The following is a 26,303-nucleotide window of genomic DNA, read 5'->3' as shown; positions in this document are numbered from 1 at the left end:
GCTTGCCTGGAGTGGGGAAGGCAATGATTGTGTTAGTCAGGTCCCCGCCCTGCTCCTTCCTCACCCTCTCTGTCCTCCCTGTCCTGTCCTGTCCTGTCCTCTCCTCCTGCCCTTGTTTGATCTCTGCCCCCTTCTCACCTCCTGGTTTCTCATTTCCCAACCCACACCTGAACCTGAGGGTCCTGTAGAGCAGATGCAAAGCAGGATGTAGACCATGCCCATGGTTCCAGCTGCTCTGGGGAAGAAGCACAGCCAACCTTCCTGCCGCCTCCCTGGACTGTGGTCTCCCTTTCTGCCAACAGAGAGGTTAGTCCCAAGGGGTCGCCGACATGCTTCCTCTCAGTGGGACTTCTCTTTGGTACCTTGGCTCCATCCTTACCTTTCACTCACCCCCTATATAGGTGTTGTAGTGCGTATGTCTTACCGTTTGTGGCCAGCAGCGTACCTGCCAACACTTAGGTAGGAAAAATGACACCACCTATCACAGGAAAAGCCAGAGGGAGAAACAGTCAGCAAGGCAGGGTGTTCCACGGGAGAAGGGAGAGAGCAGGCTGGTGAAGGTGGCCTTACGATCCGAGTTGCACAGGGTAGGAGACCCCTGGGTGCGGGGCCCTAAGCAGTAGAAACGGGAACCTGCCTCGCACTATGGTCTCCCAGGAAGAGGCAGGCTCTGTTCTCAGGCTCTCGCAGCTTCCTTTTAACCCCTCTCTCTTCCAGTCGCCTAGCCAGGAGGAAGCCAGACACACCCTTTTCTTCACCCGAGCCTCCCACATGCATTCCTTCTGCCCATGGCTCTGCTCATGGTGACCCCTGACCAGATTGAGGGAGGAAGGCAGTGCCTAGCTCTGGTCTGTAGTGACCCTGGATCTGGGTCCTGAGGGAGGAGCTGAGTCTGTTCTCCTGGGTCTGAAGGAGAAGTGCTGAGGCCTGGACCCCTGAGTCTGAGGGAGGAATCCTGGACTCTTGAGTCTGAAGTGGAAAGATGATCCTGGAGCCTGATCTAAAAGAAGAGGGTTGAGACAAAGCTGTGGGTCGGAGGTAGAGAGAAAGGGAGCTCCTTCTTAGTTTTAGATTTGCAGGATTGAGTGCTTAGTGCCTGCTTCCAGGTTAGTCAGTGGTGCCCCGACCTCCACAACCACCCTGCCTGTAACCATTAGGAAACCCGCAGGACCTCCTCCTGGGCTTGTATCTCTCAGGCACTGGAACCAGCTGCCCAGGTTCAGTGGGGTCAGGATGAGTCACAAGCCTGTAAGTCCCTCTGTGGGTGCTGAAGACCTCTACGTCCCCAGGAGAGTGGGAGCTACAAGCCTCCTGTTGAGAAAGGGTGTTTCAACTCAGCTGTCCCCCGCCCCTAACCCAGGCTGGGAAGGAGGATGAGCAGTGTGGGGAAAGAGACGTCCAACAATCAGCCATTGTCTGTCCCCAGAAACGTGGCCACACTCCCAGCAGTTCCAGGAAGAAGGGTGGCAGGCTATGCCAAGGACTTCCCTTTGTGCCAGTGTGACTAACAAGTCTTGCTGGGGCCTTGATCTGAATATTTTCGAGCTCTGGACCCTCTCCTCCAGGTTGTCCCACCTTCAGCTTCTCTGGCCCCGTTCCCCCGTGTCTGCCTGTGTCTGCCTATGATGGAGGAAGCTCCATCTCAAACGTATTTGCCTCTCTCGAGCCTTTGCTCTGATATTTTCTCTTCTTTTTCTCTGTCCTTTTGTGTTCAGACTTTCTCTGTCTCTGCCTGTTTCAGCACCTCTATTTCTTCCCTCTCCCTTTCTATCTCTGTCTGTCTCTCTCTGTGCATGTTTTTAATCTCTGTCTTTCTTTCTGTGCTTTTGCTTATCTGTCTGTCTATGTCTTTTTCTGTTTGCCTTTCTACCTGTGTCTGCCTCTTTCTCCATTTCTCTGGTTCTGCCTAATTTTCTCTCTATCTCTGTCTCATTTCTCTTCATCTCTCTCCATCTCTTTTTGTCTTTGTCCCTCCTGATTTCTCTCTGTTTCTCTCCATGCCACTGTGTCTCTGTCTCATCTGTCTCGTCTGTCTGTCTGTCTCCTCGCCCCCCTGGACTCTACATATCTTCTGTTTCTCTGCTGTCTCCTTCCCTGTACTGTCTGGGGAAAGGTGTGTGCCCCTGGTATGCAGTTCTATTCCTGGGGTATGAAAAGGGATGGCATGCTATGAGGTAGAAGTTAGTGAGGTCCAGGAGGGCATGTAGCCTCACTGACGCCGCATGTACACAGAGACACACGGGTAGAGAAGATTCCTGACGTGCAGGAACTGGTGAGCAACCCCACGAGAGATAAGCGGGAGCCCTGCAGAGCTATATCACAAACTGGGAGGATTATGGGAGGTGCCTTTGAACTTGGGTCTGAGAAGCAGGAGTCGGGAAGAAGAGAAGATGCAGGTGTGTGTGGGAAGAGCAGGCAGCGGTCAGTGTGGGCTGCAAGGGAGGAAACTGACGGAGGGTGGCGGGGGGAGGGACCTGGGGAAGGGTGTGGGGACACAGAGGGGAACTGGAGACATACTCGGAAGCCAACAGGCAGTAGCAACAACAGGCATGAATAATGTGCCCCTCAGCATTGCTGGGCACGGCACCTCGTGTGACCTTCTCCTGATCTCCTGTACTGCTCAGTTCCCATCACTCTGATTAAGAAGTCTTAGCTGGCACTTCACGCTAGGTCTCTCCTGACCTTAGCATCTCCCTGATACCCACCTACTTCCCCAGACAGTCAGTTCCCCTCACACAATGCACTGCCCTTTCAACCCTGTCCCACTGCCTCACTTCTGTGACGCTCACTCCTCCTTGTGTCCATGTTCTGGATCCAGTTCAGACTGGTTCTTCACCCACCTCGGCACTCCCCATTTTCTGGGTCACTCACTAGGCTACAAGAGGGGTCTCCTTGCATTTTGCCTCTGCCTGAGACCGGAGGACCTTCAGAACTAGGGATTTGGGGATGACGCAATTGTGTAGTCCCTTGCTGGAGATGTGGCTCATAGGTAGAATATTTTCCTAGAATTTCCCTAGTGAGGAGCCTGGGATGTGGCTTATTGCTAGAGGCCCTACCTAGGGTCCCACAGTGATGGATGTGTGTGTGGCTCAGAGGAAGAACATTTGCCTAGAATCCCCCAGTGTGTGTGTGTGTGTGTGTGTGTGTGTGTGTGTGTGTGTGTGTGTGTGTGTCAGAGATTGAGAACACGGCCAGCATGGACAAGTTCCTCAGTTACATCCCTCAGCATTATCAAGGGGTGTTACGTGTTCTTACTGCAAAGATATGAAGTCATGTCTGTGTTAAGTAGTTTTGCTTAACTATTCCATATTGTATGTGTACATTTATTGAAATACCATAAGAATATGTAATTTTCACTTATCCCTTGAAAGTAAACTTAAGAAATAAAGAAAGAAAACAGCTAAAAAGACACAGCAGCAATTGGTTGAGTTTGGTGTCATAGTCCTGTCATCCCAGCCAGTAGAATACTGCAAATTCAAGCCCCGCTGAGGCTTCAGAGTGAGACCCCATCTTAAAATGTAAAGGAAAAAAGGTCACAGCTCTGCGGTTCAGCATTGACCTAGCAGGTTTGAAGGCCCCGTATAGTAAAATGAAACAAAACAAAATCGGGAGTTCCTTTATATAACTCAAGATATTAAAGGTGTTATCGTCCATGATGCAGTGACCCCAGCAGGTCACACGGTGGTCTCCCACTCACACGGGACCTGCTGGGGTCACTGCTGCAGTCGCTCGTGGGACTGACCTCGGTCATCCGCTGTGAATGACAACAAAGGTACATGAATCTCGAATAGGAAAGTTATCAAAAGGCCCATTTGTCTCATGTCCCGGCAGATAGAGTGCCTAGGCCTTTTCCACTTAAACCCAACTCAGTGGGAACTTAACTTACTCCTTTCCAGCGTGGAGGACCGTGAGCGCCCTGGCTACACACTGCTTTGACCGTCCCTGCCACCTTTCTGCGCTCCAGCTCTGGAGAGCACAGCAAGTGTCCCGAGTCTCCGCTTCTGAAGCTTCCTCTGTGTTTCAAGCTCTCCCCACCTTTCCCCGTGGACCACCTCTCCCTCTGGTCTTGGCCGGAACACTGCGTCTTAGATCAAGTTTCCGCTGGACACCACCCAACGCCACCTGTCCCGGCTGGGTTAGTCATTCTCTTGTGTGGGCTTCCACAGGTGTCTCCTTCCAGGTGTCGCCCTGGACCAGAGCCATTTGTATCAGTGTCCCTCTTCTTCACGGGATCTTGAGCTCCATGAGGGCATGGACTGTGCTGACTCACTGGTGCATCCACAGGGAACTCAGGAAATGCTGACTCCTTAGCCTTCATCACATCCACTCCCGCAGCAGACAGGAAAACCCAGGCACAAGGCAGGGAAGTTCATCGCTTAAGCACAAGCACACAGGAAGGGATAGAGACTGCATGGCACTCAGCTTCCAACCCTGAGGTATTCCAATCCACCACAAGCCAAAATGGCAGCATTCCAGTATGAGGATTCTAATATGACCTGCCCCGATGTGTTATACTCTAACCTGATGTATTCTTTTTTGTTTGTTTGATTGTTTGTTTTTGTTTTTTGAGACAGGGTTTCTCTGTAGCTTTGGAGCCTGTCCTGGAACTAGCTCTTGTAGACCAGGCTGGCCTTGAACTCCCAGAGATCCGCCTGCCTCTGCCTCCCGAGTGCTAGGATTAAAGGCGTGGACCACCACCCAGCTTGTTTCTAGTTTGTTTAATTTAGTCTTTTAACTGCCCAGGACAGGCTCCAAAGCCACAGAGATCCACCTGCCTCTGCCTCCCAAGTGCTGGGATTAAAGGCGCGTGCTACCACCGCCCAGCCAAACTGACGTATTCTAACACAGTGTATTCCAACATGGACATGTTTCAACACTGCAGTGATTTGGCCCATCTCTTTACAATTCCTTTCTACAACACAAGGTGAACAGGCCCAGGAGGAATCTTCCGTGAGGGGAAAGGAGGGGACACATAGGATTTGAGTCTCTCGTGGTCTACTCATGCCCATTCCTGTCCCATTGCCTCCTCTCTACTCCCATATTATTAGTGGGGTTAGAAAATCTTTAAAAGAGAGAACGAAGCCCTCCTATCTATGCATCTGCCAGTGACCTTCATTGTCTTCCCATCCTTATCGCTGGTCAGACTGCGCATGATTAAGTGTCTGAATTGACCTATTGAGTCAAAAATCTTCAATAAAAAAATTAAAGGAAAATTTTATGAGAGTAAACAGGAAAAAGGTAGGAAGTAATACAGAGCAAGAAGCAACTCTTGCTGGCTTGTGTCTGATGCTGGTCCAGCACTGCTCACATGTGAAACTATTTCATCTTTATGACGCCAAGAGGTGGGAGCTTAGCCTCCCACTTAAAGGATGAAGGAACGGAGATGGGGAGAAAGACAGTAGGCTGCAGCTGTAGCTCAGTGTTAGAGCTTCTGCTTACCTGTGGGAGGAGAAAGAGAGAGGTAGAGAGGAGGAAGACAAGAGGGGGAAGAAGAGGTGAGCAGAGAAAAGGGGGGAGCTGGGGAGGAGATGAGAGGGATAGGAGGCTAGGGGAGGGAGAGGAGAAGACAGGGATAAAAGAGAGGAGAAACAACAGGGTGTGACTGGAAAAACTGGGGTTTCTTTATTTTGGCTGTGAGCCTAGCCTTTAACGATTGAGCCATCCCTCCAGGCCCCCAAATTGGGGTTTCTATTTTGTTTTTTTAATATTTATTTATTATGTATAGAATATTCTGTCTGTGTCTATGCCTGCAGGCCAGAAAAGGGCACCAGACCCCATTACAGATGGTTGTGAGCCACCATGTGGTTGCTGGGAATTGAACTCAGGACCTTTGGTAGAGCAGGCAATGCTTGCTTTTAACCTCTGAGCCATCTCTCCAGCCTCCGGGGTTTCTATTTTGAATTGTTAGTCCTGTTAATAAAAACATTTCAAAACAGACTTGGGTGATAATTTTATTAGAATTTGGGGGGATGGGTGTAAATGAAATTATCAAAACTTAATCAAAATATTGTCTTAAAAAGGAAGGCAAGCTGCCTAGTGGAGAGAGACAGAGAAAGAAAGTTACGGTTCTTACTGGCATGTTTGGCAGTGGAGGCTGGCAAGGTGCAAAGTGGAAAGGGAAGGGGTCTTCAGAGAATGGCAAGCGTACCTGGACTTTGACCAGTATCCGAAAGAAAAAGATTGAGAAGTAACTCAGAAATGCAGGCTGGCAGCAATGAGCTGCTACGTGGAGGAGGGGTTTCTGGGAAGGGTAAATTCATGATCTCATTAAGGGGATAATTATTCCTCCCTTCACCTTAGCATGCCTTCAGGTGAATCAGATTTCCTGAGAGGTAGACTCCTGACCAGATGATTGGCAGGTCCATCTGGATTGACTTTGAGGAGATAGTTGTCTATAGTAGCCTGTCACGTTCTAATCTTTAAAGCAGATCAGTGTCGTGTCTCCACCCAGACCAGAGGCAGATTCCATTCTTTTGACCAGAAGGAAGTCATTCTTTTTTAATGGTCAATACCAGCTGTGCTGTCTCTGCCATCCCTCCGCACCTCCCTTCTTTCTTTCTTCTTTCTTTCTTTCTTTCTTCTTTCTTTCTTTCTTTCTTTCTTTCTTTCTTTCTTCCTTCCTTCCTTCCTTCCTTCCTCCCTCCCTCCCTCCCTCCCTCCCTCCCTCCCTCCCTCCCTCTCTCTCTCTCTCTCTCTCTCTCTCTCTCTCTCTCTCTCTCTCTCTTTTCCCTCCTTGTTCACAAGCACCGGACATTTAATATCTACAACGCTGACATGGCACGTGTCATGCTTGTTTTTTTTAAAGAGCATCTTTGATAGCTTCACACACGCACACAAGGTGTCTTGATTATACCCACCCTTTACTCTGCCTCCTGCTCCCTCTGCACACCCCCACCTTATCTCCTCCCCACATTCATGCCCCCTTCTTTCTTTTTTTCCTTTTTTTTATTTTTGTGGGGTATTGAGTCCAGTTGGTTCTGCCTAAAGAAATGTTGGTGGATCTTGTTGACTTAACCCCACCTTATCCCCTCTCTTCTTTTCTCCTTTCTACTCTCCCTTCTTTCTTCTCCTTTTACACAGGTAACTATCCTTCCTGTGTGTTCAGAAGTGCAACGCCAGACAGTCATATCCAGAAGACAGCATTTCACAGCGTGCTGCCTCATCCTCTTATGTCCTTTTGCACATTCTTCCTCAGGGTTCTCTGAGCCTTGGAGTTAGTGATGTCGCTGTCCCATTCAGGGCTGACCACTCCACAGTTACTTCCTTTCATCTCTTTGACCATGTGTGACTTTCTGTATCTCTGCCCACTGCAGAAAGAGGTTTCTCTGGTCAAGGTTGGGAGCAGCATGAATCTATGGCTATAAATACAAACATTTAAAAGGCAGCTTGACAACATGGCCTTTTAGACTAAACAGCAATAGGTTACCACCTATTACGCACCCCAGGCCTTATGGCCTCCCAAGCCAAGTGATCAGGCTTTCAGTACCAGGCATGAATTTCCTCCTCTGAAGCAGGCTCATCACCCCTGGAACACCTCATGCCACTAATGCACTTGTCATGGTGCATCTTGCCGACCCCCACATTTTAATGGGTTCAAAGATGCTTCTCTTTATAATGTCACCGATAAACAAGAGATGGAGTCCATTCATGAGGGAAAGCGCCATCCTTGTTGGCATCCAAGGCTGTTAATCCCTGTCTGTTCACCTAACAAGAAACGAGGGGGGAGAAGAGGCAAGAGAGAGAAACAGACACACACTGCACACGCGACACACAGCACAGGCCCCAGACTCCTCCCTCAGGCCGACTCTAAAGATCCATACCCTACCCTTTCTTCCTCAGACCCAGGAGCCCAGTCCCTGGCCTCCTCTATCAGGCTTAAGTCCAGACCCGTCATCTTCTGGACCTGTGTCTAACTTAAAGAATACCAAGGGAATCTGGTGCTCCAGTTCCATGGAGTCTCATCAGCTTTTCCTCTCTCCAAACTACCCAAACCATCATTCAATTTAAAAATTTAAAGGGTCTGGCATGGTGGTGCACATCTTTAATCTCAGCACTGAGGAGGCTGAAACAGAAAGATCTCTATGAGTTCGAGCTCACCCTGGCCTACATAGCCAGTTCCAGACTAGTCAATGCCATATAGTGAGACCCTACCTCACAAAGGTCAAGGGAGGGATTTGGAGATGGCTCAAGAGGTCAAGTGCTGGGTGTGCAAGCACAGGAATCTGAGTTTGGATCCCAATACCAGCATAAAACACAGCATGTGGCTGTGCATGTGTTTGTAATCTTACTGCTGAAGAGACTGAGACAAAGGATCTCACATGCTAGCCAGTCCTTTTATCTCTAGAGAGGGAGAGACACTGTCTCAAAAATCAGATAGAGACATCCAGTTTCAATATTCATTCTCTCTCTCTCTCTCTCTCTCTCTCTCTCTCTCTCTCTCTCTCTCACACACACACACACACACACACAAACCACTTAGAAATAAAATAAAACATATATATATATATATACATATATATATATGTATATATATATATAACCCCAGAGTCACAATGGAGCCCTAGAGCCCGGCTACAGAGTCTGTCTGATTGCGCTACAAAGACCTAAGTTCATACTTGGGTTGGATTGTTCGGAAAGGGCTTTGTTTTTCTTTGACCAGACAGTAGACTTAGAGTTAAAACCAGTAGCTTGTGGAACTTAGCTTCTTGCATTAAACACCTGCTTGTGGCGCCTACAATCTATTTGTGTGTGTGTGTATGTGTGTGTGTGTGTTTGTGTGTATGTGTGTGTGTTTGTGTGTGTATGTGTGTGTGTTTGTGTGTATGTGTGTGTGTGTGCGTGTGTGTGTACACAGTAGCTGCAGCATTTCTGGCTGCCTGACTGAGCGCAGTCAGTGGAGTCTCTGAAGAAAGAGTGATGGGAAGAACCCAAGTGATGTTTGTGGGAGGAAATTCCCAGAGAGAAACAGGAAGAGCAGGCAGGAGGGGCAGGCCGTCAGTTGTACTGCATCCCTTTGTCAGCAGGTTCTGAGGTGTCACTGCCCAGAGAAGGAAGGCAGGTGACTAGGTGTGCCTCTGCTCTGAGTCACAAAGCATGCCTCTCTTCCCCTACCCACTGGGGAGAAGCCTGCTCACCACCACCTTTCTCTGGACCTCAGTTTCTGGATGCTGCGTCTTGGATGACCGCCAGAGGACCTAAGCGTTTCACCCTGCTCATCCCTCACTGGAAACTTCCTCTGTCACCTGAGAGAAATGCAGGCCCTTTCCGTCCCTTCACCTTGGTGATGTGTGTACTTGCCTTCCATCTTCTCTACCCCCCCCTTCATCTCTAGCTCCCCTCTTACACGCAAGGAAAACAGAAACCCAAGAACTGGGGGAAAGCATCCCGCTAATCAGGGCCAGGCTGAAAGCAAGCTACAATGTTCTTAAAGATTAAAAATATTAAAGATACTTTATTTACTTTTTATTTAGTTTTGTGCGTGCATGTGTGTGTGCGCGTGTGTGTGCAGGTATATATGTGACATAGCGCATCTGGAGTTCAGAGGATAACATGGAGAAGTCAGTTATTTCCTTCTCTGTTGTGGGCCCTAGAGATGGAACGCGCTCTCTCAGGCACGGCAGCAAGCACCTTTGTCCACTGAACCATCTTGCTGGTCCAGTTACACTTTCTTAGCCAGCTCTTCCTCATGGTCTCCCTCCCTCCACCATCGATGCTTCCAGTGTCCCCACCGTTATTTCCCAGGCTGTGAGCACACACGTGAACATCACTTGGATTTTATTCTGTATGTGTTCCACTTGACATGTCCGGTTCAAGCCAATTGTTACGCTTTGCATCCCCATTCAACATCATACAATAGCAGCCGCCTTGCGTGAGGCTGATTGTTATAGCCTAGGCATTATTTTTCATGTGTTCAGAATATTCTGAGAGAAACCAACCTACCATTTAAATAATCAAAACTTTGGAACACGTCAACAGCTTCTATTCGTTTTCCCCTCTATAATAAGTAATGCAACGAATCCAAACTTGGTTCTGTTTTTTAATTACTCCCCGGAATTGGAGGGCCTGAATCAGAGGCCATAAGTGAAGGCAGCGAAGTCACCGCCACCGTCCAACAAAGGGCTGTAGGAAGCGCTGGACTTCCGGCACGTTCCGCAGTCCTGGGGTTTCTTAGTCTTTTGACTTAATGTGCTTGTAGGTTTCTGGGGTTCTGGTTGGTTTATAAGCTTGGCATTGTGTTGAGTATCCGCTCTATCTTGGAGGCAAGGGAGTCAGACAAGACTTGATGGTGCTGCCACGGGTGTCCTTATTCTACACGCATGTCCTTGGAGGCACACAGCTTGACTCCTGGTGCCTTAGCGATAAGTTTTCATGGTGTTTTCCAACCACTTTGTGTACTTGCAGACTTGAGTGTAGACTCCTGGGTCATTGGGCTGGCCACAAGGGTAGGTTCCCCAGGACACCAGACCTTGAAGGTTGTTATTGCACACCAAGGGTCCTCCTGAGTCACCCTATAGGGAACAGAGGAAGGTAGCTTTAGCTTCAGAGGAAAGCTCCGTGACCCCCAGGTCACCCCCAGACATCATCTAGTTCAGTCTTTGTCTGAACGGAATCAGTTTTCACCCTGGCTAATGGACTCATCACCTCTGGGAACTCACGGGAGAGCAGGAATTCATACTGTCATGGTGATGACCTGGGTTCCATTAGGTCCTCTTGTCAGGAAAGGAAACCCTTGGGCTGTCAGGAATCTGGTCCTGGCCCGGGAGAGGGAGTATCCTAGTTCACAGGGACAGGAATATGTCTCCTACCAGTGAGTCCTTCAACAAGCAACTTAACATCTGTCCTGAGAGCTGGGGCTGGGAAGAAGGAGGATAAAGAGGAGGAGGAGGAGTGAGGGAGGAAGAAGAAGAAGGAAGAGAGGCGAGGAGACAAGAGAGACAGGAGGGAAGAAGAGGAGAGAGGACCGGGAGATCGGAGAGAGCGTGAGGGGAGGAGGAGAGAGGAAAGGGAGACAAGAGATGGAAACCAGTCCAGGACAGAGACAGCAAGAAGAGAAGGGAGTCAAATAAAATTAGGAATAAAAAGAAAGAGCTGGAAAAAAAATGTTGTTCAAAACCAGGCTAAGAGAAATGAGAAGAGCCCGGGGAAAGTGGGACAGCTCCATCCTTGCCCCAGGACCAAGTCCATGGTCAGGCATCTGATCAGGCAGAAAATGTCAGTGGTCATCACAAAAAATGAGTAAAAAATGAGGTGGAGGCTGCACACCAGCACTCCAGATTGGGATCTCAAGTCCTGCCTCAGCTGCAGAGCGCTCAAGGCCAGACAGGGCTACGGAAGACTGAGAGGACTCAGTGCTGTCACTGTCTTCTCCTGAAGAGGAGAGTAGATTCAGTTCCCAGCACTCACGTGTAGCTCACAACCTCCTGTAACTTCAGTTCCTGGGGGCTCTAATATCTACTTCTGCCTTCTTTGGGCACTAGACACACATGCAGTATACTAACATACATGCAGGCAAAAACATTCATACACATAAGAAATTTCAAAATAAATCTTAGAGACAAAAATTTAGCAATAAATGTTCACGGCAGCAAGTTCTGCCCTTGCAGGTATATATCTATCTGAGACAGGTATATTGCTTTGAATTTGAGATCAGCCTTGGTTACATAGTTCTAGGTCAGCTTTGGTTACATCAGTTCAGGCTAACCTGGGCTACACAGTGAGTTACAGACCAGCCTGGGCCACAGAGGAAGACTGTCTCAAAAATGTAAAAATAAAACAATATCAGTCACTGAGTTTTGAAGCTTCTGCAAAGTTTGGGCTGGAAGAAGGAGGCTCACTCACATGGCCACCTCTGCGTTTCTCAGCTCCACTAAACTACTGGCCTGTGTCTCGTTCAGTCCATGCATGAACTACAGTTGTTGACCAGCAGAAAGTGAGAGAGCTAAGGAGGTGGGACCTGTGGCATGGCCAAGACAGGCGATGTGGACAGAGGGGGCTGGGGGCGGGGCAGTAAGGGCTCACGTTGCAGGTGTTGGTCTTAGAGTCAGGAATGCCAGCACACAGCATGGTTTTCCCCAGCAGGTCCTTGTACACCTTCTTGCACTCCTTGGAGGAGATGAGCTTCACATCCGAGCACATAAGGTCCGAGGGAAAGGTCACTGTGGGGAGGAGGGCATCAGCCAGTGCTGTCTAAGGGACTGGGTAGGTTGGGTGCTGAGGGTAGAGGGCTGGGATCTGGATTTCTGTTACCCAGGGAGGATCCCCATCTCAGGCAGTCTCACCCTCTGGGCTGGTTGTGGTGCCCCATCCAGAGACAGTGCAGGATGTCCCTGGAGGTTCACAGCGTGATGGAATGTTGACTTTCTGCACATTGGATGACATCTTGACTGGCCTATCCAACCTCACAAGCATGATGTCATTGGCATGGGTCTTTGTGGAGTAGCCAGGGTGTCGGAACGATCGCGTAGCCTTAATCCTCTGGGCACTCTTATCCCCTATCTTGTCGCTGCCCAGATGCACAGTGTACTGACTGGAAGAAGGGGGTGACGCTCAGAGAAGGAGAGGAGAGGGAAGAGGAGAGGAGGAGGGGGAGGAGGGGGAAGGAAGAGGGACAGGGGGATGGGGTAGGGGAGAGACCCAGAGAGTACAGACACACCCTGCCAGGCCTTGCGGTACCTACCCCATTTTACAGTGGGCTGCGGTGAGCACCCAGCGTTCGCTGACCAGCACTCCTCCACAGTGGAGCTGATCACCTCTGAGCAGGGCCACCTGCCATGGATGGGACCCTTTTTCACATGGGTAACCATCTATAATTCTTTCTCCATTTCTGTCACCCTGGTCTGGACAGAGACAGAGACACACATGGGCATCCAGCATCAGCGGGAGACAGACACTAAGCAGGGATTTATAGTCAGGGATGGAACTATAATGTTCAGGAGGAAAGACAGAGGACAGGAAGGAGAACCATGCAGAGGAGGTGAGAGTGGGCGAGGGAGAGGCACGAGACCACTCAGAAAACCCCACGATCACCGCGCAGACTGCTGAGCCTGCAGAGGCAGGGAGCCTGTCCGAGACCCGAAGAGAAGATAGCACAGGTTCACAGTGACTGGGTCATCCCTCCTGTGAAGGAGCAATCTGGGCGAGGAGATTCTGAGTCAGGGTGTTGGGGCCACTGGGCAAGCTCTCACCTTCTTGTCCAGCAGTTTCCAGGGCTAAGGACAGCAACACAGTTATCAGGGGAGGGACCCAGACTCCCACCATGGTGTTAGTGGCTCAGGGCTGCCAGATGAGAAGCTAAATGTTGCCAGAGCTAGAAACATGAGAGAAGAGGTGCTAAGATTCAGTCCTACCTCTCTTCCCTCAGACCCGGGAGTCCAGGACCCAGACTGCTTCTCTCTGGAGTTCAGAAAGCTAGACAGAGCCTCCTCCCTCAGACCTTGGGGTTCATATCCCAGCCCTCCTCCCTCAGACCCCGGGATTCAGACTCATGCTCCCTCTCCTCTTTCAGACCCTCTCCCTGGACAGCACCTAAGCTCCTCTCCTTCTATCCTGTGGGTGGATGCCTAGGCTTTGCTCCTCAGTCTCCTGTCTCGAGGACGGTTTGTGCACACCCCGGCTGAAAGTCCCTCTCACCTGGGAGTGTCTCACTTGCTTAGGCTCCGTCCTGGGTCAGGAGCCCCAGTGCCTTCAGCTTTCTGTAGGGCTGGTCCTTTTATACTACCCCTGCCCCCGCACCGCCTCCAGCACCCTGGGGCATAGGTGGAGCTGTCTCTGGGTGCCTTCCTTCTGAGTTTAGAGTTATCTGAAATCCCTGAGGCGGCTGTAGCAGTAGATACTGCAGATCTCTCTCTCCACCCTCCTAACTGCAGCCGGCCCTGCTGCCGGGCAGGGTGGCTCTCGTGCTGCCGCCCCCGCACGTTCTGGCTCCACCGTGTCAAGGGGTTGCTCCCTGGAACAGAATTCGAGCAGGTGCAGAGGGAAGAGGTGCATCAGTTTGGAGCCTCACAAAAATAGTTTTCTAACTCTAACTTTCTCTCCGGGTGACCCAGCTCCCACACCATGATCATGACCAATGTGTTGGAACTCCTGCCGCTGGGTCCAGTCCTGTCTTCGAGGCTCAGCTCACTCCCAGCGCAAACAAGCATAAAATTTAACAGAAGATTCCACACCCAACACCCGCAGGATGGATGCCAGTCTAGTCTCTGTCCTCGTGCACATTTAAAAACATTTAAATTGCATTATTTATGGTCTGTGTGATGCACACCACGGTGTGCGTGTGGAGGGCAGAGGACAACCTTGAGAAATTGTCTCCTTTCACCACGCAGGGCCTCGTTGCAAGCGTCTTTACTCACTGAGCTATCTCGCCAGTGGTCATATAGATCTTTAATCATATTACACATAGGTCTCTCTACATATTATGTTTTTATACCAAAAATGTAAACAGCAAACATTATCTAATAGAATCTCCACCCCCATCCCAACAGTTTTTCTTATTTTGATTCTTTTTACAAAAGATTCCACTCTTCCTTCCTTTGGTGGGAAGAGTTTGGGGGATCAAACCCAGAACCTTGCAGATAGTAGGCAGGGGCTCTACCACTGAGCCCCACCCCAGCCCCTCACTGGGGGATTCTAGGCAGCGGCTCTACCACTGAGCCCCACCCCAGCCCCTCACTGGGGGATTCTAGGCAGGGCTCCACCACTGAGCCACGCCCACAGAACCTCACTGGAGGATTCTAGGCATACACTCTAGCACTGAGCCACACACACAGCACCTCATTGGTGAATTCTTTTGCTCAAAAAGAGACAGCAGAATTCAGGATGTGGTGCCACATGCCTGTCATTTTAGTACTCACAAGGTGGCAGCAAGAGGATTGGGAGTTTTGGGTTGTCTTTGGTTACACAGGTGGGCTCAAAGGACCACACCAGATACTGTCTCACAAGAATACAAAGGGTGGCTCGGTTTTCATCCTGCCTGCTGGTGTTCCCTTTCTGGGAGCCAATTCTGAGACTGTGGTAACCTTATTAGGACCATTAGGAGAAGTGGCAAGGGGCCAGGTCAACACACTGTGAATGAGCTGAAGTGATCTGGGTTTTCAATTAGATTTCTGGGTCAGGGAATACCCAGCAATGGCACGTCTTCCTCTCTCGACTCCTCCAAGCATCCTTCTGAGTTATAACTATTCAGTCTTGACAATCACATTCATCCTTCCTAATACCTTGGTGTTGATTACAAGACCAACTCAAACATGGTTTTCAACATGAAGCCAAATCTGGTTCTAGACTCTTTCCCCTCCTCCTCCCTCCTTCTCCAGAGCTCGAGAGCCCAGCTTGCCTTGCACTTGTGATGCTCCTCTCTGTCCAAGTGTTGGAATAACAGGTCTGTGTTGGCATGCCTGTCTGGAGCCCAACAACAAACCACAGGAGTCAATAAATCCGAGTCTTTTTTGGCCCTTGCTTTCTTCCCAGTCCTCATCCCATATCCTATTTCATACCCAATCTCTCAAACTCTTGAAAGATCTGTATCGAGCATCTACTGTGCACCAGACTGGCCAACATGTTAAGGATACAGACACACACACACTTGGGTAAAGTCCCTTTTATTTCAAGGTGTTGACAGACTTGTGTAAAAACAATAATCAAGTAATTCGTGATATTACTTGATGTGGAGATGGCTCAGTGGGATAGGGTACTTGCTTTGCAAGCTTGAGGACCTGGGTTCAAATCCCATAGCACCCACATAAAGAGCCGAGCATGTTTGCATACCTGAAACCCCATTATTGGGGGTGGGTGGAGACAGGCAGATCACAAGAGATTGCTGGTCAGTCAGTGAGCTGAATGGCAACCTCATGGCTCATTGAGAGACCCCGTCTCAAGGAAAGTGATGGAGGAAGGCACCTGACATCCTGCTCTGGTCTCCTCAGCATGAGCATGGGTACACACGCACCTCGGTACCCACGTGCATGCAGGTAAACAGATGTAAAGTAGTAAAATACACGAGTTTGTCATGGTTACCTTTCTGCTCTTGTGCCAAACACTACAATCAAGGTGACTTGGAGAAGAAAGACTTTGTTTTGGCTTATGGTTCCAGAGAGTTGGCATCCATAATGATTGATAGCAGCCAGGGCAACTGCAGCAGAAAGCTGAGAGCCATGCCCCCAGCCCCTCACTGGGGGAGTCTGGGCAGGGCTCCACCACTGAGCCACACTCAGCCCCTCACTGGGGGAGTCTGGGCAGGGCTCCACCACTGAGCCACACTCAGCCCCTCACTGGGGGAGTCTAGGAGCTCTACTGTTGAACTACATTTTGAGGCCATGTCTCGCTCTGTTCCTCCAGGCTGAACTTGAACTTACTTTATAGCTGAACGTCTGTTCCTCCTGCCACAGCCTCTGTTTCTCTGGTGGCTGGGATGACCACCTGCTCCCCTGAACATGACTTCCTGACACACTTTTGATTCTTTCTTTCAAACCAACAGAAAGATAATTCCTGCCATGCTTTCCTGACACAAACACTATGTGAAAACTAAGTTAATAAGGCTCAAGGTACTTACTTCTGTCCAATCTCAAGTCAGACGCTAGAACACAGACACCATCATGGGACTCTGGCCCCGGGGTGTCTTAGCCTTCTCAACTTGGACTCCCAAATCAAGGAATCTGTGGAGCCCTGGAAACACTCCACAAGCCAGGTGTGGTGGTTCATGACTGTAATCCCAGGAACGGGGGAGGCTGGAAGCAGGAAGACCAATAGTTCAAGGTCAATCATTTGAGTCTAGTCGGGCTACATGAGACCCTGTTGCAGAGAAGTCAGTGGAGCGAGGAACAGAGCTCTAGTTTTGAAAGACATGTTTATTCTGGAATCCCTAGATGTCACTATGCATGTCTGACACTCTGTCTCCGTCTTCACTAGTAAGGCTGCTTTTATGACTGAGCGCTGGTCCTGGGAGCAGGCGAAGTGTGTGTGGTGCTCACTGCTGTTTTCTTTAGCATCCAGCCCACATCTGCTGGCGGGACTTAAATAAATAATACTTTGCAAAACATCTGGCACCCACAGAGCCACCTCCTTCACACTCAGTCCTGCTGAGCCATTCTGCCTCAGGGTGTGGCAGAAAAGAACGTGGCCTCACAGGTCAATCAAACACAGAGTTGCTCACCCTGTGACTTCAGGTGAATGACTTTACTCTTCCGAATCTCACGGTGCCCTGCTCTAAAGTGGGAGAGAGCAAAGTAGAAGAATTCCCTAAAGGTATGCATGAGAAACATTTGTACAGAGAGAGACCGAGCCAAACCTGCAGCAAAGGAAGAGGGTTCCATTTCTTGGTGACCTACAGGACATGTGTCAGATACTTCTTAGACCTTGTAGCTGATTTTTTAAAAAGATTTATTTATTTATGTGTGTGTGTGTGTGTGTATCTCTGTGTGTGGGTAGCTGCACATGAGTGCTGTAGCCATGGAGGATGCAAGCGGAGCCAGATCCCCTCACCGGGATGGAGGAGGACTCAAGCCAAGCCAACGATAGTGATGGATCCTGGGGTGAGGGTCTCTTTCAAGCTGAACCAAAGTTGGAATCTAATTGTGCAAGGCTCCTGTTCACGCACACACCCTGTCCTCAAACAACCCGACCAGCTATGTTTCATACCACATGACACCAAATAGCCCCTGAATGGTTAGGTTTTGTCTCCTGAACAAAGTGCAGTGAAATTATTAGGTGTTCAGTAATCTATGATGTGTCTGAAGGAGAAAAGATGAGAAGGGCCAATGGCTCTCTTTTTTTATTTAAAAAACAAACAAACAAACAAACAAAAAACAAAATTCATGAATTCTTGGGGATGGAGAGATAGCTCATCCATTAAAAACACTTAATGCTTTCCAAGAGGACCTGAGTTCAGTTCCAAGCACTTCCATGGCAGCTCACCAGAACCATCTTTAACTTCAGCTCCAGAGGATCCGATGCCCACTTCTGTCAACCTGAGGCACCAGGCATGCATGTGGTGCACTCACATATGTGCAGGCAAACCCTGAGACATACTGAGAGAAAGAGAGAGACAGACACACGGAGAAACACACACGCATGGGGAGTGGGGGATTGATGCCTTTGCAGAGAATGCAGGTTCTGTTTTCAGAAACTACACGGTAGCTCACAGCCCTCTGTGTAACTCCAGCTCCAGGGAATCCGGTGTCTTCCTCCAGCCTCTGCAGACAGATGCCACATATACACATAGAAAATGTGCATAAATAAAAACAAAACAAATAGCTAAAAATGCTGAATATTATTTATTTTTAATTCCCGAGTTCTTGGCCAGATTTACAGTTCTAGGTGCACACTTCACCCCGTGGAGCAGGCCTTGAGTTCAGTCTGAAAGCCGTGAGTTACCCCACAGCATTCATGTCGCTAGAATTGTACCCATAGGTACTTAAAGAATAAAGTTAAGGCATCACGTTAAAAGTATTATGTTGAGAGGCTGGATAGACAGCTCAGCTCAGGGGGTAAGAGCAGTGCGCTGCTCTCTCAGAGGACCCACCACAACCATGTGTAACTCCAGTTCCAGGGGTCCAAGGCCTACCATGGCCCCTGCACACGTGTGATACATACGCATACATACAGGCAAAACACCCATGCACATAAAATAAAAACATTTTAAAATTCTATTAGAATGTCATATTAAACCTGAAATGTATAGCCAGGCATGGTTTCACCCCATGGCTTAGGAGGTGGAAGCAGAAGGATCAGGAGTTCAAGGCCATCCTTAGCTATGTATCAAGCTCAAAACCGAGACCAACTTGGGCTTTGTGAGACCATCTCAGCAAATGAACAAATGAGAAAACACAGCCAGTTCTGGTGGTGAAGAGCTACAGTCTCAGCTGTGGAGCGGCTGAGGCAGCAGGATTGTACAGTCATGGCCTGCGGCGGCTGCACAGTCTGTTCAAAGTTCCAGTCAATGTGGACAACCTAGTGTCTAGAAGTAGAGAGTATTAAAAACAGTCCTATGGGGTTGACAAGATGAGTCAGGGGTGTGAGTGCTCACCTGGATTTGATGCCTAGAACCCATGGAAAGGGGGGATGAGGGAAACAACTTCATGAAGTGGTCACCTGACCTCCACATGTATGATGTGTGCTGCGCGTGCGTGTGCATGCACGCGCGCACACACACACCCCACACACGCCATGCTCACAATGATAAAGGTTTTTTTTTCTGATTAAAAGGGCTGTGGGTGTATCTCAGTTGTAGAGCTACCTAGAATCCCCCAGTGAGGGGCTATAAGTGTAACTCAGTAGCAGAGCTTCTGCCTAGACCCCCCAGTTAGGGGCTAAAGACATGATTTCGAGGCAAAGTAGTTGCCTGACATGGGGAGAGCCTGGAGATCAACCCCAGCACCAACTTTTAAGACATGATGGAGACTCTAAGCGTGGTGGTCCTCTCCCCCCATCACAGCACTCAGGAGGCTGAGGCATCAGAATCTGGATTTTGAGGCTGGTCTGTCCTGTATAACGATACCCTGTCTCATAAGGAAGTGGGGAAGGAAAAAAATAAAACATTTTTTTCTTCCATAGACCAGAACCCTGGATATTTAAACATTCTTAATTTTTTTTGATCCTTTGGAGTAACTCTTCCCACTAACTCAAATTGTTTTTTCCCCTGCTTCTTCTTTTTAAGCTCATATAGCTCAGGCTGGCCCAAACTCACTATGTTACTGAGGCTGGAGTCAAACTCTCTATCCTCTGGCCTCAGCCTCCTGCGTGCTTGAATGACAGACATGTGCTCCCATGCCCAAGTCTCTCAAGGTTTCAGGCAATGGAATGGGCACAGAAGCCACAGGAACCAGGGACACCAAATCTGCTAGCAAGCTATAGCCCTTTCCCTCCATCCTAAACACAGGCCAGAGTACAGTCAAGGAGTCAGCCAAAGCTCGTGTTTATTGCCACCTCTGCCACCAGGATCAGTCCCTGGAGTTCATGGTCTTCTTGATCCAGTCGACGTAGCGGCAGACTCTGGTGTAGACACCGGGTTTCTCGGGTTTCCCACAGGGGTCCGAGCCCCAGGATGTGATACCCTGGAGCACTCCATTGCACACCAGCGGGCCTCCTGAGTCACCCTGAACAGGGACAGAGTTGCATTTGCCTTAGAATGCCCACGTTTCTTTCCCATCTGCACCCAGCACTTAAAATTTTGGATTGCATTTATTATCTAGCGTGGCACGTGGGGGTCAGAGATCCTCTGGGTTCTGGGGATCAAACGTGGGCTGCTGGGCTTGAGTGTCACGTGCCTTTACCTGCTGAACCATCTTGCATCGAACCCCTCAGCATTTAACTTTTGAGATATAGTCTCCTGTGGCTCAGGTGCCTCAAACCTCCTATGTAGCTGAGATTGACTCTGAATTTCTGATTCTCCTGCCTCCACCTCTCAAGTCCTGGGATGGCAGGCATTCACCGCCACACCCAGTTTCTGCAATGCTGGGGTGGAACCCAGGGTTTTGTGTGTGGTAGGCAAACACTCTCCCAAGAGCCTCATATCTTGGCCCTATAACCAATTCTTCAGCATGGTGGAATGGTTGGTTTCTTATGGTAAATAGGAGTAAGATGTGATGGTCCAGATAGAGAAAGTGGAGTTTCCAAAGTGGAGAATTGTTCCAAGGTGATAGCCAAACTTCTGACCAATGAGGGAAGAGAGTCAGGTGTCCACAGACTAGTCTATAGAGAAGACACTAAACTATCAAAAAGGGGACTCAGCTAAAAACTGCAGTTGGGGAGCACAGAAGAAAGAGCAGGGTCCTCATAGAGCCAGAGGGAAAGATGCCTCCCTCAGGCATGGAGCCAGTCCCTGAGGGGCCATGGGGGGAATCTCTGTGGAACAGATGTGGTCTTTAAGTTAGGCTGGACAGTCAGTGATGGGAACAACAGCGTCCTTGGCCAAGGAAGAAGAAAGATCTGCTGTGAGATCTAACCATTAGTGATGGGGGAGGGGCTTCCAGGAAAGAGTCAGAGGAAGTCCTAAGGACACAGACACACTGCAGTTGACAGGAAAGAGAATGTGACATCTGTGGAAAAACAAATCCCAGGAGGGCAGGATGGACCGCCATTGAGGGGCTTGGAAGTCTCTAACTCCACGGCCTGGCCAACTGGGAAGGCAATGTTGGTCCCCGAGGACACAGCGACAGAAGAAATCCTCCTTTGGGAACTCAGTGGCAGAAACCACAGCAGTCCAGAGAAGCACCCTGGGAGCAAAGCATTGCCTACTTCCTAGATTCAGGCTGCCCTCCACGCCCTCTGTCACTTCCCCACAGCTTATCACCATAGACAAAGAGTAGCAGGACACTGACAATGGTCAGCAAGGCTCCCGAGCCCTCCAACCCCAAGCCACGCTGTGTGACCTTCTGGGAGTAGCTAGCTTTCTCTGAACTCTGCCGTGTTGGCTCCTCTATGTACTAGCTCCTTTGGGTTACCCCCCATCCACACTAAACTGTGACCGGTGGCTTCAGAGGTCAGAGGTCACTCACCTGACAAGTGTCTGCACCGTTGCTGCTGCCGGCACAGACCATACCCTCGGTGACCTTCCCGGGGTAAGCCTTCTCACATTTGTTCTGGGAAAAGATTTCCACTTCTGCACAGTTGAGGGTGTCCGGAAAGTTCTCTGAGGAGGAAAAGGCAGAGAGAAACAGGAACCTTTCCCTCCATCCTGTCTGCCCGTGACGTCACACACCAGCGCACCTTCCTCCGTCTAGACAGCAGCCCTCGAGTCTCACCTTTCCTTCTTGCTTTCAGTCATCTTTAAATCTAGGGGTGGACGATGGGGGAAGAATTTGGAATACCTCTCTGTGACACATTCTGCCCTCTCCCAACTTTCTTGTCGCTAGGCCACTTGTCCTTAGTTTCATTTACTTTTCCCAATCAGCATGTCCTCCTAGAAGCCCTTCCTGAACACTCTAATTGAGTACATCTGTCTGTCCACACCTGTGATTGTGTATGGGGGAGGGGGGCAGAGAGAAAGAAAGAGGGGGGAGGGCAGAGGGAGAAGGAGAGAGAATACAAGCTGAATTAAAGCCCTCATGCATGTTAGATAGGTCCTGTATCGCTGAACTACATTCCCAATCCTCTTTTCCCTTAATTTTGTTTCTTTTGAGGGCAGTCTTATGTAGCCAAGGCTGGTTTCCAGCTCTCTGTGTAGCTGAGTGACCACCGTCCAAGTACTGGGGTGACAAAGTGTGCATGTCACATCACAGTTTTTATTTTATGAATCTCGGTAAGCTGCTTAGACTGACATTGACCATGGGCTCCTCCTGCCTCAGCTGCCTGAGCACCTGACCAGATAGATCTGTGCTCCCTCACCTGAGCACCTGACTGGATAGATCTGTTTTCCCTCACCTGAGCACCTGACTGGATAGATCTGTACTCCCCCAGCCGACTGAGCACCTGACCAGATAGATCTGTGCTCCCCACCTGAGCATCTGGCTGGATAGATCTGTGCTCCCCCAGCTGAGCACCTGACTGGATAGATCTGTGCTCCCCCAGCTGAGCACCTGGCTGGATAGATCTGTGCTCCCCCAGCTGAGCACCTGACTGGATAGATCTGTGCTCCCCCAGCTGAGCACCTGACTGGATAGATCTGTGCTCCCCCAGCTGAGCACCTGATTGGATAGATCTGTGCTCCCCCAGCCGACTGAGCACCTGACCAGATAGATCTGTGCTCCCCACCTGAGCATCTGGCTGGATAGATCTGTGCTCCCCCAGCTGAGCACCTGACTGGATAGATCTGTGCTCCCCCAGCTGAGCACCTGGCTGGATAGATCTGTGCTCCCCCAGCTGAGCACCTGACTGGATAGTTCTGTGCTCCCCCGCCTGAGCACCTGATCAGATAGTTCTGCGCTCCCTCACCAGATTTCCTATCCTCTCGCCCTTCTCAACTTTCTGTCACAGCAAGAGCATCTCCCTAACAAGTGCTAGGCCCTCTGCCAATCTCTAATACTAATAACAAATTAACGACTGAAATTACAATTAACTTTGCTATTAATCCCTTTTCGGGAGAAGACAGCAAAAAGATCTGGAATCTGTCTGCTCGCCATGTGACCCCCACAAATGCTCCTTGAAGGGGTCAGAATGCATTTATTCATTTTTTTTCATTCATTCATCCATGCAGGAAAGTTTACCAAGCCTCTACAGGGTTCCAGGGAACTTCCAAGCACCAGGAACAGATGGGACTAGGAGTAGTGGCAGACACTTTTAATACCTGATCTTGGGAAGCAGAAACAGAAGAATCTGCAAATTCAAGGCCAGCCTTATTTACACACACAACAAATAAATAAATAAATAAATAAATAAATAAATAAATAAATAAAATGTAATAGAACTAAAGAAAACAGAGCCTTCACGGCGCTTGCTGCCAACTGGATGCGGAATCCCTAGCCACACTGGGGAAAGTGAGCCTGGGGTGGAAAGTGGTTCCCCCAGGGCTGATGGAAAGATCCAGTCAGTTCCTCAGCGTACATTTTCAAGTCAGACTCTCTCCATAGAAGTCAGACATGTAGGGACCTGACTTCTGGCACCGCCAATTCCTGGAGTGCCCCATTGTCTCCATGAATTGTGCTTGGACTCCTTGGGATCATGGAGGCTGGGTGGTGATGAGGGGGAGTGGAGAAGAAGGATGGGATCAAGCTGGAGCTTGTGCTTGAGTCTGCTAGGGAGTGTCTACAAAGTTCTATACAATGGAAGTGTGTGCAACATGAAGGACTTTTTTTTTTCTTTCTTCCAATTCTACTTAACAGTATCAACCTGTTTAATCTCTTTCCAGTATCTATCATTCAAGGTTTCTAATGTGGGCCCAGGTGAATGAGTGTGTTCGTGTGTTGAGCAGTTAACCAATGGCGTTGATCCTCAAGATGTATTCTACCTTGTTTTTTGAGCCATCAGTTCAGCTAGGCTGTCTGGCCAGAGCATCCCAGGGATCCGGCTGTCTGTCTATCTCCCCAGTGTTGCGGTCATGAGAGCACACCATGGTCAGCCGAGGTGGCACAGCAGGTGAAGATACTTGCTGTCCAGTCTCACAACCTGAGTTCCACCCCTAGGACTGATTTCTACACGCTGCCCTCTGACCTTTGCATGTGTGCATACATATACAGACAAATAAATAAATATGATTTTAAAAACAAACAGTGTCTATACTACATATATGCATTAAGACGGGGTCTCTCATTGAACCTGGATCTCACCCTTTAGGCTACGCTTGGCTAATGAACCCTAGGATCCACCTATCTCCACCTCCCAGCACTGGGGTTACCAGCGCATGGGGCTACACTTGGCTTTAACGTGGGTGCTGGGAATCTGAACGCAGGTCCTCACCCTTGCTCGGCAAACAATTTACTTGCAATCCTGCCCCCTCCCTCAACATTCTCTCCCCTCCTCCATAAAACTTAATGCCAGTGGTCACTTTCCTCTTTCATGTCTACCCATTAGGGTGTGCTGGGAGAGGAGGTCTGCAAGGCTTGAGGTCCACCGGGCTGCCTGCCTTCTCTTCACCCTCCGAGCAAGGGCCCAGCTCATTACCTCGAGGACTGGTGACAGTGCCCCAGCCTGATATGACGCACTTCTGGCCAACTTTGGGACACAGATTGGCCAGTTTGATGGGCTTCACTTTGGACCCAAGGTTTGCTGAACGGCGCATTCGAACGAGCATTACATCATGACTGTGATCCTCTGGGTTGCTATTGTTGTAGCAAGGATGCTGGATAGACTGAGCCACCTGGATCTCCTGTTCTGGGGCATCTCGATTCTGCAGGCTGTGATCTCCCAGGCGCACTGAGTACTTCCTGCACAGGGGTGGGCGGTGGAGGTTGAAACCCAGGCAGGAGTTGGAAGTATGTAGGTGGTCTCTCCAACCCTTCTCCTTCAGAACCCAATTCTCTTCCACCACCGAGCCCAGGAGGTCCTAGCCTGTCTAACTTAGATGCAGTGATCCTCCCTAACCCTCCTCCCTCCGACCCAAGGCTCTAACTTCCTCTTCCTCAAGGAGAGCCCTCACCCCTTCCCTCCAGTACCACCCACCTCTGCCCAGGCCCTCCACTCACTGTTTTTTGCAGTGGGCTGCTGTGAGGACCCACTTGTCTCCTACCAGGACACCCCCGCAGACCAGTCGCGGTCCCTGGAACAAGGCTGTCTGCCAAGGCTGGGAGTGGGGTTCACACTCCTGACCCTCCAGGACCTTGGAGCCCTGAGCTCTGGTGAGTCCTGCATCATGAGGGAGAAGGGTGGGTTGCCACCCTCTGGGGGCAGAGCCAGGGCCAGGAAAACCACTGTGGGTTCATATGGACACGCAGGCCAGTTCCTCTGCATGCCATCTCTTTGGACTTCAACAGATGAGGCCCTGGCATCCATAGGAACGCGGCCACGTGGCCGCACATGTAAACTCATTGAGACCTGAGAATCATCAACACTAGGCGCAGCCCTCACCATCCTTCCCCATACATCTAGATGGGTCTTTATGTGTCCCCACACTCAAATTCCACTCCTTGACTGGCAGGACGTAAGAGTCTCTTCTGCGGTCATGCACCTACGGAAAACTCAGCCCACTACCCCTGCCGCATGTTGCCACCTCTACTCACGTCCAAGAAAGCTCCTCAGTCCCCCAAACCACCACATGCACCCTCATGCCAGCAGGAGCTCGCTCAGAGTTCAGTAACCCACCCCACCAAAAGCCCTGGGTGGTAGCACCTATTCACCTCACCTGCCCACGCTCCCATCAGCAGAAACAGAAGAATCCATGTCTGGGTTGCACAGGGTGGGGGGCGTCCCATGGTGGCCTCTGAGGAAGAGGGTGGAGCTGAGAGGACGGCGGAGGGAGGAGCCTGAGATCTTGTTTTGAGAACCAGGGGAAGGAGGTGTTGCCGGGAGGATGGAGTTGGGGGACAGAGGAAGCTGGGACAGAGCTCTAGATCCAGGAATTTTCTTGTGGGGGACAGCTTCCTGGTTAGGATCCCGACATTCTTAAGGAAAAAAGCTCTGATCCACTCGTGGGATGGCGGAGAAAGATCTGAGGCTGTGACTCTAACCTCCTGGGGAGGAGGGAGCTGGGAGGCCTGCTTGAAAATCCTGAGGGAAAGGATGTGAGGCTTGGGGGTCCTGGGCTCAGGGGAGGGGGAGATCCCTACGCTTGTCTGGGGACCTCTGCGCCTCACCTTCCAGAATGCAGGGGGCGGGGTCACTCGGACTGGTGGAAGAGGCCCCCGGACTTCCTTCTCTGTGTTGGGTACACGATTTTGCAGCCTTTTAACTAGGAAGCCCCACCCGCGGCCCCGCCTCCTGCCCGCACCTGGCCGCAGTGCGGC

General features: G+C 50.1%; 2 protein-coding genes across 5 annotated transcripts; both read right to left on the bottom strand.

Moving 5' to 3' along the window:
* Positions 1–10,352: 10,352 nt before the first annotated feature.
* On the bottom strand, positions 10,353–13,257 carry Klk7 (kallikrein related peptidase 7). Its single transcript, XM_075953195.1, has 5 exons — positions 13,185–13,257; positions 12,677–12,836; positions 12,279–12,526; positions 12,019–12,155; positions 10,353–10,508 (listed from the first exon to the last, which is right to left on the bottom strand). The coding sequence occupies exons 1-5, from the start codon at positions 13,255–13,257 to the stop codon at positions 10,353–10,355; spliced, it is 774 nt and encodes a 257-aa protein (XP_075809310.1).
* Positions 13,258–17,747: 4,490 nt separating this feature from the next.
* Positions 17,748–26,295, bottom strand: Klk8 (kallikrein related peptidase 8). 4 transcript variants are annotated; one of them, XM_075952609.1, is made up of 6 exons: positions 26,154–26,225; positions 25,703–25,780; positions 25,047–25,206; positions 24,526–24,788; positions 21,486–21,619; positions 17,748–18,182 (listed from the first exon to the last, which is right to left on the bottom strand). In XM_075952609.1, exons 2-6 carry the CDS (start codon positions 25,770–25,772, stop codon positions 17,922–17,924), a joined length of 888 nt encoding a protein of 295 aa, XP_075808724.1. In that variant the 5' UTR covers positions 25,773–25,780; positions 26,154–26,225; the 3' UTR covers positions 17,748–17,921. The 4 variants fall into 4 exon arrangements, with proteins under 4 accessions (XP_075808724.1, XP_075808723.1, XP_075808726.1 ...); XM_075952611.1 differs by lacking the exon at positions 17,748–18,182 and adding an exon at positions 19,888–20,084 and having other exon boundaries at positions 26,154–26,295; XM_075952610.1 differs by lacking the exon at positions 17,748–18,182 and adding an exon at positions 19,888–20,084 and having other exon boundaries at positions 25,047–25,241; positions 26,154–26,227.
* Positions 26,296–26,303: the final 8 nt, after the last annotated feature.

The sequence above is a fragment of the Microtus pennsylvanicus genome, chromosome 18 (assembly GCF_037038515.1).
Source record: "Microtus pennsylvanicus isolate mMicPen1 chromosome 18, mMicPen1.hap1, whole genome shotgun sequence".
NCBI classification, from domain to species: Eukaryota; Metazoa; Chordata; class Mammalia; order Rodentia; family Cricetidae; genus Microtus; species Microtus pennsylvanicus.
Note: the sequence above shows the minus strand (reverse complement) of the source record. Positions and strands in the feature narration are given on the sequence as shown.